This window comes from Bubalus kerabau, chromosome 6, assembly GCF_029407905.1.
Source record: "Bubalus kerabau isolate K-KA32 ecotype Philippines breed swamp buffalo chromosome 6, PCC_UOA_SB_1v2, whole genome shotgun sequence".
In the NCBI taxonomy this organism is placed as follows: domain Eukaryota; kingdom Metazoa; phylum Chordata; class Mammalia; order Artiodactyla; family Bovidae; genus Bubalus; species Bubalus kerabau.
Window position 1 is genome coordinate 112,176,502 of NC_073629.1, and position 12,006 is coordinate 112,188,507.

General features: G+C 48.4%; 1 protein-coding gene across 1 annotated transcript in view; it reads right to left on the minus strand.

Moving 5' to 3' along the window:
- Positions 1 to 1,014: 1,014 nt before the first annotated feature.
- Positions 1,015 to 12,006, minus strand: part of C6H1orf94 (chromosome 6 C1orf94 homolog) — a 41,518-nt gene continuing 30,526 nt past the window's right edge. Inside the window, exons 6-7 of the mRNA XM_055587025.1 lie at positions 7,388 to 7,584; positions 1,015 to 1,442 (exon numbers count right to left, since the gene is read on the minus strand). Of these exons, the coding sequence (XP_055443000.1) occupies positions 1,367 to 1,442; positions 7,388 to 7,584 (273 nt within the window). The 3' untranslated portion in view covers positions 1,015 to 1,366. The remainder of the gene's footprint in view (positions 1,443 to 7,387; positions 7,585 to 12,006) is intronic.

Genomic DNA, 12,006 nt, shown 5'->3' on the forward strand with positions numbered 1-12,006 from the left:
GGCAAGAGAAATGCTCTTGTGAATCCTGGACTTAAGCCCATCCTGAGACACTGGTGACTTGCATATCCTTAGCCTCTCACTGCAATCGGGACTGGGCTCCTAATGTCCCCCAGACCTGGCCCTCACTGACCTCAGCCAAGATGAGGCCAAGCTCTTGGGTGAGTATTAGGACTGGTAATAGGGCAACTTAGGACTGACAGTGTTGGTCCATCTGCATGTACATGGATCAATTTTTGAACCCAAGAGGTGGAGGTCCTTACATTAACCCTCTGTTTAATTTCATCTTATGATCGTTTGCCAAAGAATAGTTCATTTCATAGACCATCCCTGATCAGTGATGGCTGCCTGGACCACCACAGGGAGAATGGTCCTGTGGCTTTGTCCAGGCTCAGAGGAACAGCCTAATGGTACCTTCCAAGGGTATCGAATAGGAGAGTTAAAGTATATGCATGTCACTGACTTGGGCCCCCTCCTCTTCTCAGATTTGTGCCTTCCATCCACGTGATCAAGATGCTCTCAGCGTTCCTATCCAAGTCGCTGATAACAGCTGATTGAGAATGATCCAGGGACATTGCCATGAGGGGCAGTTCTGAGACTGACCTCTAGTTCAGCATTGATCTACAATCATCAGATATTATCTTGTCTATCATGATATTCAGGATTACTTTTACAACTGATTTTCAGGACACATTTTCCCATCTCATGTCCAAGAGATCCTTTTCTGTAAGTGGTCACCTGGACAGGGCACAGCAGGATGCCCTTCTTCTTCATCCATTCCTGAGTTGCTTAAACTGGGCTGTTGAGAAGTGAGTGGATCACACACAAAAGAATAGGTAAGCCCTCAAGTGTACGATCCCTGGGGTCCCTCATTTACAGAGAAGCACTTGGAGGATGGTAGCCCATGTCCTCAGTAAACTTTGAGTCTCCCGGGGTGGGCAGCAGGGGAAGGAGCAGTGATGATTACACGGAGCATTACAGAAAATAAATAGGCACACTCTATGTCAAGCAGCTCATACTTTTATCGGAAAATACAAACTTTCTAAAATTAAGTGTCTTACTTCTATTTTACCAACAACAACAAAAACAAAAATCACTCATGTTAGCTAAATACAGATGCATGTGTGGATGAGCAAGTGAGTATGAATCCAAGGGGGGAGTTTGTGGTCTGCAGTTTGCGTGAGGGTGGACTGTGTGCGTGTATGAGTGTTGGTCCATAGATGCGTCTGGCCTTGCTGTTTTCTGTCTGTGACCTGGTCGGAACCTTGGCTTTCCAAATTTCATACCAAGCTGCTGCAGAATACAGAATTCCAGAGCCATTAGCCCCGCTCCAGGGGCTAAGGTGGGAGGAGGGAGGTAAGAAGGAGATCTAAAAATTTATGCCATTCCCACTGGAGGAAAAGTAGGGGCTGTTCATCAGGGGCCCACTGGACGTTGAGCCGAACCTGGAGGAGGAAGAAAAGGACATCGTGATGGGACTTCCCTGGTGGTCCAGTGGTTAAGACACCACCCTCCCAATGAAGGGGCCCGGGTTCAATCCCTGGCCAAGGAACCAGATCACACGTGCCACCACTGAGTTCGCATGCCACAACTAAAGAGCCTACGTGTGGCAATGAAGATTCTGCCTGAGTGTCGCAAGTAAGACCCAGCGCAGCCAAATACATTTTTAAAAACTCAGAAGAGAAAAAAGGCATTGTGACAGAATTCCTGATGTTGGTGGTGATATTAGGGAAAGTAATATGTTAATGGGGGCTGTCAAAGACTGGGAAGATCATGACAGGCTTAGAAACTGAAAGCTTTAGCAGTAATACAAAAAGCGTTGGCTCTGAGAAAATAAAATATTGAAATGATATTATTGGAAGACAACAAAGAGTTCCTTCTGCCATTCCCTTAGGTCAGGAAAGCGCTGGCAGCCTGTAGGGACTCTGTCCAGCCTGTCTCCATATCCAGGACCACAGACTAGGAAGCCTCTCTGGTTCGGAGCACCTTTCCTGTGGGCCTATAGCCCCTGGACCTGCCTTAGAGGATCTTTTGTGTCCCTCAAGAAATTTCACAACATCAGAGAACTCAGACCCACATCCCAGGGTGAGATCTCAGAATCCGACCACCCCAGGGCTCCTAATCCCCTTCTCAGCACCAGGCTCAATCAGGCCCTGCATTTCAACCCCAATCTGGCAAGAAAGCACGGAGGCACCCCTGACTGCCCGCAGCTTTGCTAGACCCTCAGGGAAGGAAGAGCCGAGAAGACCTGAGCCTCGACCTTCAAGAACAGAAATACATACTCTTCTGCCTTTTATCCCTGGCACACTGCTAGTGATACTTCGGAAGAGAGTTCGAAAGCCATCTTCTCTGTGAAGGCTTCGCTGACCTCTCCAGATGGAATCATTTACTCACACTTCTGGTATCCTATTGCAATTTCTTTCCCCATCTGCTAGGATACTTTGAATGAATGGAACAGAGCTCAAGACAAATCACAGCAAAGCAAATGGCTAGATTTAGTCTAATCCAGGGATTCTCAGTCGCTTTTCAGCTGGGCAGATGCATATTACAGAAGATGCTCACGTTCATGATGCCCTCCCATGAATTGATGAATCAAAAAAGGAGCGGGGTGGGGGGGTGGGCAGAAGAGGAGAGAAGCGACGGGGGCAAACCGGCGCATTAATCTGTAACGCCTCAGCTGGCGCCGGTATCCGTCGCTCACAGCGAGCAGCCGTGGGCAACCGAGGATTTGGGGTGTCCGCATCTCTTCTCACTAAAATAAATTTTCCCAGAACAGGGACCCTGTCTACACATTCTACACTCAGCACCCAGTCAAGGATCTGGCACGAGGTAGGGTGCCGGATAAGCAGTTAATGTCAGTGGTAACCTCGTTTCTTTTTCTCTTTTTCAAAAATCATATTGGAAAAGAAATTATTGGAAGTGATGCTACTATAAGGATACTCTGAATTCCACTCTGGTTTGTAAAATAAAGGCCATAACCCATACTTGAGTATTTAATAATTACCAGCAATAAATTAGTTATAACACACCTCTTATCTGTTGCCACACCCCACACATCTGAGACCTTCCGGTTGAAAAGTCTGATGGGGTCAGCGGCCAAGGGCATGCTCTGGACAGGAAGTACCCTAGAGAGCCAGGAAGAGGGCTAATCCATGTGGACTATAGTTATTCAGGAGTGCTTGCTGGAGGAAGAGGAGGAGCTTGAACTGCCTCTGGAGCACGGTTGAAAGGTCTTGGTTTGCCTGGGACAGTTTCTCCACTGGCATTCCCAGTGCAATTATTATTTGCATTCTTTTGACTCTTACGCTTATTACTGCTTGAAAGATATATTGTATGGTGATCCTGGACTTAGCAGAGGTCAGGAAGGGCTCCCCTCCTCCTTCCCTGAGAACACCGAGGCCACCTGCTCCTTCCTAGCCCATCACATATAGTTTGGTCTCTTGGTCTCTTCTTTGCTCCTGAACCAGAGGAAACACTGACCCTCCTTGTCTCCCAAACTAAACTCTCTCCACCTAGGCCCTTGTACCCTTCCCTGCCCAGGACAGCGTCTTCTGGACCTTATTCCATCCAGCATGACTAGTAACCCCCAACACCACCCCTGAGCCCAGGGCTCCCTATGCCCCACCCTGTGGTGCCCAGGTTTTCTTGCCATACGGTCATCCCTCCATCTCTTCCTCTGGCTCCCTCCACTTCACACTCTCCTGTTCTCCTCCCGTCTCTTAGATCCTTTGCTTGTGCCTCTCCATCTCCACAACCCCTCTACATGTTGGGAGGCCCAGGGTTCGGTCCTTGGGCTTCTCTTCTTCTCTCTGTACATGTGCTCCCAGGCGATCTTGTCCCACCCCATGCATCTAAACATCATCTATATGCTAATGATCCCCAAATTTATATTATCAGCCGCCACTTCTCCCCTGAGCCTCAGACTCAGACACCCACCTGCCCATCGACAGCTCCACTCCTGTATCTAATGGGCATCTCAAATTTCACACAAGCAGAGCTTCCCTGGTGGTTCCGTGGAGCCACTGGCTGCGAACTACTGAAGCCCGTGCACTTAGAGTCTGTGCTGTGCAACAAGAGAAGCTCCCACAATGAGAAACCTGTGCACCACAACAGACAGTAGCCCTGCTCGCCACAACCAGAGAAAAAGCCCACACAGCAGTGAAGACCCAGCACAGCCAAAAGCAAAGACATACATAAATAAAACTATTTTTTAAAATTTCACATATGCAAAAACCAAATTCTTGATCAAGGGGCCCGTGCTCTCATCATCTGGACTTTGGTGCTGCCACTTATCCAGACACTCAAGTCAAAAACCTACAAATCAATGCTACTTGCTCACTATCATGTGTAAAAGAAATAGCGGGAAGTTGCTAAATAACAAAGGGAGCCCAGCCTGGAGCTCTGTGATGACCTAGAGGGGTGAGATGAGGGGAGGAGAGGGAAGAGAGGGAGGGAAGGGATGTAGATATATATACATATGTAGACATATATATATATATATATAAAGACACATATATATATATAAGTATGACTGATTCGTGTTGTTGTACAGCGGAAACCAACACAAAATTGTAAAGCAATTTTCCACCAATTAAAAATAAATAAAATAGCTCAGTTAAAACAAACAAACAAACAGAACTAGGAATCACACTTGACTCCTCTCTTCCTTATTCCACATCCAACCATCAAGTCCCATCAATTCTACCAAGAAAATAAACGTTTCAGATTTTTCTCGCCTCCTTTCCAGGGTTACTGCCTCGTCTACGCCTCCAGCACCTCTTGCTTGGCCAGCTATAAAGGCGCCCAGCCTGGTCCCCTCCATCAGCTCTTACTCCACAGCCCTCTCTTTGTACACTGGCCCATGTCATCTTCTTACACAGAGAATTAGAGCACTCGTGGCCGCACACCTGGCCTCGCAGACCCTCTCTAGTCTGGGCCAGCCTCTACTCTGATTTCAAATCTGCCCCCCTCTCTCCCCCACCAATTGTGCTCCGGCTGCATTTCCCATCTCATGGCCACTGCACTTTCTATCCTTTCTGCCCAGAGTGCTCATCAACTATATATGCACATGGTTCATTCTCTCATTTCACTCAGATCTCCCCCTTTTCCCTGCACCTGACATGTACGATGCTTGTTTATTTCTGCATTGTCTATTGATCCTCCTGGAATGACAGAAGGAAACTCGCTTGTCTTGTTCACTGCAGCAACCCGTGCCTAGAGCCAGCCAGGCACACGCAGGAGGCCACAGATAGTTTTTTGAATAAATGAACCATCCCTTTGAGGGATGCAGGCCTGCACTCCTCGCCTCACCTTTCTGACCCCACTTTCTTGCCAGCCCACCTCTCAGGCCACCCCTCCAGCCTGTTGACTGCTGTGCCTCCCTTTTCTCTCCTTTGCCCACAATGTCCCCAGCTGGCCCCCAGCTCCTGCCCGCTTCTAAGGCTGCTCCTTCCTCAGTCTCCTCCCTTTTCTGTCTCTCTGAAGACAGCTCGAGACCAGGGCTCCACCCTCCCTCTTTCTGCTCCCCACCGGTGCTTCCTAAGAGCTGACCAACAAGACCGTGGGACCACGCCACCCCTCAGCATGGCCGGTTCTGCAGCGAGTCTCTCTTCCCCTGAGCCCAGAATTACAGCATAGAAGAGGCATCTGCTGGCCTACAGGCGAGCTGTCCACCCTCTGCAATCTCATTTACTCTCACCTCTCTTACAGACCCTGTAGTCACCTCTCTTCCCTTGTCTCTTTCCCCTCTGGACCATCAATTCATTCTAGCATTCACAGCTCTGCATCAGACCCCCAGGCCCACCAGTCAGGGCTTTTAATAATCCAAGTCTGGCCTTCCTTTTCCTATTTTCCATCTCATTCAAGGGGTAAATCTCATACGTCACCCGGATGCCTTTATTCCCCAGGTCTCAAGTCTGCCATGTGACCTCCCACCCGAGGGCCTGAGTCCTCAGGTTGCTGCCCCCTGCCCACCCTGTAGCCCTCACTGCCCACCCAGCAGGGACCTTCCCTCTGTCCCTGGGCCACTTTGATGGCACTTTGTCACGGCACTAACATCATTGCGCCCCCTCCTCGTCCACTCTCATGTCTGAAGGAAGGACCCGTGTATTCATGGACGGGCCCCACAGGCTAAGTTCATCATCACTACATGCGTCGACCGACACAGCGCTTCCCCGGGTGTGATGGTGGAACACACTGTGATATGAGAAAAGGTGAGGAAAAAAGGGATGGGGAGGAAGGAAGGGAGGGAGAAAAGGAAGGGAGGCCAGAGGGGAGGGGAGGGCGGGAGGGGAAGAATAAGAAGAGAGAAGAGATCACAGTCATGTGTTTTATGTTCAATTGGCACTACTGACCATCACCTTGTTGAATGTTCTCCATGCGCCCTGGTAAATTAAGTGATCTGTGAATTCCAACAGTTGAGAAATCTTTTTATCTTTGTTTCTACCTTTCTTATCCCAAACAGATGTGACTGTGGAAACCTCTTCCCAGGATTCATCCTCTACAGCAAGAGTTCAGGGGGAACGCTGATTGAAAGTGTCAGAGTCCGGGAAACACCCGTTGACCCGACAGGGAGGGGCAGTGAGGGGGAGGAAGGGAATCCTTGTCAGGCTGGGGAGTCTGGCCCTAACTCTGTAAAGGGAGGTTCTCACAGTGGGGCACACATTCCCTGCACACGGGGACACACGTTCTCCAGGGGGCGCCCAGGACTGGAGTCTCAGGACTGACCTGGGCCCACCTGCCTCACGGAAGTGAAGGTTTGGTGGGCAGAAATGAGCGGCTGTGTTGTGTTAAAACAACAAACACAAATTTCTCACTGACTGGCATGTAGTTTCTGTGGAATTGTCAGAGAAAAAGGTTGAGTCTGTGTTGGCTCTTGGCTGCTAAGCCCCTCTCCTCTGCTGTTTGGGGTAGTTTGGGGGGAAAGTGTGAGCAGTCCAATAAGCTGTGGGAGAAGCTTCAGCAGGGCCACTTGCAAACTCACTGGGCTGTTGGAGAGATGAGCCTGGCAAGCAGCTCCGGACATGGTAAGTGAGGGAAAGAGCTGTAAGGAGATTACCTGGCCATAGCCCGCTGGACACCAGGCAAATGGGGAAGGGCATATGCGTCCAGTTCCAGCGCCTGCCACCTGCTGCAGACACACAGCTGCCTTTCTGCACCAGACTGAGGACTCCGGCCCCGGACTGGGCCCCAAAGGGGGCCCACCAGGCTCACCTCCACACCTGCTCCATCCAGCACACACACAGCCTCTGAACACAGGCCCGCGGTCTCCCCTCCTCCCCGCCAGGGAACATACGTAACAAGGAAGCCCAGTGGGGCCCAGAGCGCCACCTCCCCTCTCCAGCAGCTTTCGGGAAGGCAGGTGGGCTTCCGGCACGGGCTGAGGACTCACCCGTATGCCGGGGGGAAGAGGTACTGCGGCCCGTCTCCTGCCATGGGGGAAGGGTCTCGGGGATTGCTGGCCAGCTTCTGAGGTGTCCTCTGAGGGTACGGATAGTTGGGCTGGACGAAGGGGATGTAGCTCATCAGGGGGGTGTAGGAAGAGCGGAAAATCTGTTGTCCCATCTGCTGGGGGTTGTATGGCGTCACCTGCAGGGCAGAGAGGAGAGAGGCGCTGAGTCCAGCAGAGCCTGCTGCCTCTAAACATCACAGTTCCCCAGCCCTGACTGAAACCCCAGGTCCCACCCCTCAGCCCCTGTGGCCCCTCAGTCCCTGTGGGGCACACAGAAGACAATGTGTTAGCCTGGGAAAAGCACAGGGCTCAGCTTCTTTATGGGAGACCAGCAAGGTATTTAATTTATCTGAGCCTCAGTTTCCCGATCCATAAAATGGGCAAACACTATGTCCATTAGTGTGGGGACTGAGTCAGTCAATATACGTAGAGAGACTGGCGCATAACCAATGAATATTATTTCCATTATTGTTTCTCTCCCCTGTCCCCTAACTTTCCCTCAGTCAATAACATCTCAAAAGCCCCTGGTTCCTTGTTGTTTACAATCTCAGTCAAGGTTGTGGAGGTGTGTACATCCCTGGCTTCTAGCTCAGGATCTCAACAGACCCCCAAGTCTGAGACAGCCCTGCCCAGTGGCAATTCTCATGATGGATGATGGAAATCTTCTGGGTCTCCACTGGGTACAACCTAATATGGTACCCACCAGACATAAATGTGGCTACTGAGCACTTGAAATGGGGCTAGTGGGACTGAATTTTAAATGTTACTTAATTTTAGTTGGTTTCAACGTAAATAACCACACATGGCTGCTGGTTACATTACTGGACAGTGTGAGTGCAAGAGAAATGCCAAAGAGGGAAAATGGGATTCAGCTCAACCCTAGAGAAAAGTAGGAACTCACTGGGTTCCTGAGACCACCCGGATCAGACTCACCAAGAAGCAGGGCTCCCACTCTCTTCTTGGCAAGGCACGGGCCCCATCTGTCTTATTTACTGATTTATCCTCAGCCCTAAGACTGTGCCTGTCACATAGCAGCTGCTCAATAAACATGTGTTAAGTGAATAAGTTAAAAAAGTAAAGAAAGAAAGAGGAGGTGGATGGAGGAAAGAAAAGACCAATGTCCACTTGAATACCTAAAATGATGGGAAGCTCTTTACAATGTGAGCACTGTATTCTACCACTGACAGGTACAAATGTCTTCTGTGGCGCTGATATCCATCTTCCTGTGTGTTTTGGTCAAAACCAGGGAAATTCTTGGATTTCCACTTTCACAGCAAGAGTGGGGTCCAAGCTGCTCAGCTGTTCAGCATACTGACTGCCCGCTCTCACCCTGCACACCCTTATCTAATTTAAAAAGATGATAAAGCCTAGTGGTCATTAAGTGATAATAAAGGTGTGCCAGGCCCTTCATGTGGATTCTCTCATTTAAACTCCGAACAGCCCCCATGAGGTAGGACCATTAGGATTCCCATTTTAGGTACGAGGAAACCGAAGCTCAGAGAAGTTAAGTAACTTGCTTAGTAAGTGTTTCAAGTGTCCGAGTTTTGTCAGAGTCCCCGAGTCCCTCGACTCCACCACTGTGCTCGCTCCTTCTAGAAGTCTGGGCCCATCCCTCCTGGCCCTCCCCATCCTTCCCCCAGTAAACAGATAGGATCCAGTGACGCTGGATGTGGGTGCCAAGCCCCCAAAAGGATGAGCTGAAGGTCATAAAGTGCCAAGAGCTCACAGAGAGAACCCAGGAAGGGGCCTTCCAGGACAGACACCCAAGGGTCGGCGTGGCAGGAAAAAAAACAAAACAAAACTGGTTTTTGCAGTGTAGGGGGTGGGAGTCCCAGACCTGGACTTGAGAGGAAACGGACATGAAAAAGAAGATGTGGGTCTTAGAGCTGACACAAGCTTCACTCAAAACCGTACCCTAGCTACATGTCACTGATAAAAACCATAAACCAGAGCTGTGTAGGGGGCTCGGGAACCATCTCCAAGACACACTCTTTGCTGACAACCGCAATGACAGAGCAGTGTGCCCAGCAAGCCACATTCATATAAAAATGCCTGTGCAGACAGATATCACCGGAAGGACACCTAAGGAACCAGTCACAGTGAGTGCCTCTAAGGTGATTAAAATCTTATACCAGGTTTCCAACGTTACTGGTTCAGATATATGCACATACATAACTTCATCTAAAAGCATTTGCTGAGGAGCTAGGTGGACAGAATCCCTGCTCATGGGGTGGAGGGGATGAGATGGGGATTCTGTGAGCCTGACTGCCTCCCCTCGCGACTTCATCTCAGGATGCAAAGCTGCTACTGCTAAAAGAGAGCCCTGGCCCATGTGATAAAGGGACCCATACTTATAGTCCCTTCTCTATCTTCTAGAACATTCTAACATCCTTCAGGGCAGAGGTGCAGCTTGAAGAGAAAGGGTAGGGCTACCTGGGGAGAGAGGAGAGGCCGAGGAGTCCGTGGGTTTGAGGGTGGGCTCTGTTCACCTGGGTGTGTGTGCTGCGGGGGGCAGTGTGCAAAGCCAGACTGAGAATGTAGCCTGTTCTCAGCTCTTCTCCTCACACCCCACCCTCATCCAAGATACTCAGACTCTCTGGAAGTGCTGTTTTGTGTTGCCTGTGTGTGCTCAGGCCCACGCACATCCAGCCCAGTGGCATGTATGTATATAAACACATCTTTATTTGTGTCTGGGTGTGTGTTTGTATTTTCATCTCTGATGCTTAATTTTTTTAAAGATCTTTTTGATGTGGGCCATTTTTAAAGTCTTTATTGATTTTGTTACAATATTGTGTCTGTTTGTGTTTTGTTTTTTTTGGCCACAAGGCACGTGAAATCTTAGCTCCCGGACCGGGAATCGAACCCACGTTCCCTGCATTGGAAGGTGAAGTCTTAACCACCAGATTGCCAGGGAAGTCTCTCTGCTGCTTTACTTTGATACTATATTTTTATGAATCTGTGTACAAGAGGCAGTAAGCCACAGTTACTGGGAATATGGGCCCTGAAGCCAGCCGGCTCAAGGACAAACACCAACCTGCCATTGTGTTACTGTCAAGCAGATGTCAACCCCCAATCTACCCATGGGAGTAGGGGGTGCAGATTTAGCTAACAAAAATAGGTAACACCCAGTTAAATTTGAATTTAAGATAACAGTAAAATATTTTTAGTTTAAGTATGGTCCATGCAGTATTTGGGACACAACTCTACTAAAATTTTATTCACCATTTACCTGGATTTAAATTTAACTAAACCACTAGACCATTCAGGTATGACCTAAATCAAATCCCTTATGATTATACAGTGGAAATTAGAAATATAGTTAAGGGACTAGATCTGATAGACAGAGTGCCTGATGAACTATGGACAAAAGTTCCTGACATTGTATAGGAGACAGGGATCAAGACCATCCCCAAGAAAAAGAAATGCAAAAAAGCAAAATGGCTGTCTGAGGAGGCCTTTACAAATAGCTGTGAAAAGAAGAGAAGTGGAAAGCAAAGGAGAAGGAAAGATATAAGCATCTGAATGCAGAGTTCCAAAGAATAGCAAGGAGAGATAAGAAAGCCTTCTTCAGCAATCAATGCAAAGAAATAGAGGAAAACAACAAAATGGGAAAGACTAGAGATCTCTTCAAGAAAATTAGAGATACCAAGGGAACATTTCATGCAAAGATGGGCTCGATAAAGAACAGAAATGGTATGGACCTAACAGAAGCAGAAGATATTAAGAAGAGGTGTCAAGAATACACAGAAGAACTATACAAAAAAGATCTTCATGACCCAGATAATCACGATGGTGTGATCACTCACCTAGAGCCAGACATCTTGGAATGAGAAGTCAAGTGGGCCTTAGAAAGCATCACTACGAACAAAGCTAGTGGAGGTGATGGAATTCCAGTGGAGCTATTTCAAATCCTGAAAGATGATGCTGTGAAAGTGCTGCACTCAATATGCCAGCAAATTTGGAAAACTCAGCAGTGGCCACAGGACTGGAAAAGGTCAGTTTTCATTCCAATTCCAAAGAAAGGCAATTTCAAAGAATGCTCAAACTACCGCACAATTGCACTCATCTCACACGGTAGTAAAGTAATCCTTAAAATTCTCCAAGCCAAGCTTCAGCAATACATGAACTGTGAACTTCCAGATGTTCAAGCTGGTTTTAGAAAAGGCAGAGGAACCAGAGATCAAATTGTCAACATCCACTGGATCATCGAAAAAGCAAGAGAGTTCCAGAAAAACATCTATTTCTGCTTTATTGACTATGCCAAAGCCTTTGACTGTGTGGATCACAATAAACTGTGGAAAATTCTTCAAGAAATGGGAATACCAGACCACCTGACCTGCCTCTTGAGAAACCTATATGCAGGTCAGGAAGCAACAGTTAGAACTGGACATGGAACAACAGACTGGTTCCAAATAGGAAAAGGAGTACGTCAAGGCTGTATATTGTCACCCTGCTTATTTAACTTCTATGCAGAGTACATCATGAGAAATGCTGGGCTGGAAGAAGCACAAGCTGGAATCAAGATTGCTGGGAGAAATATCAATAACCTCAGATATGCA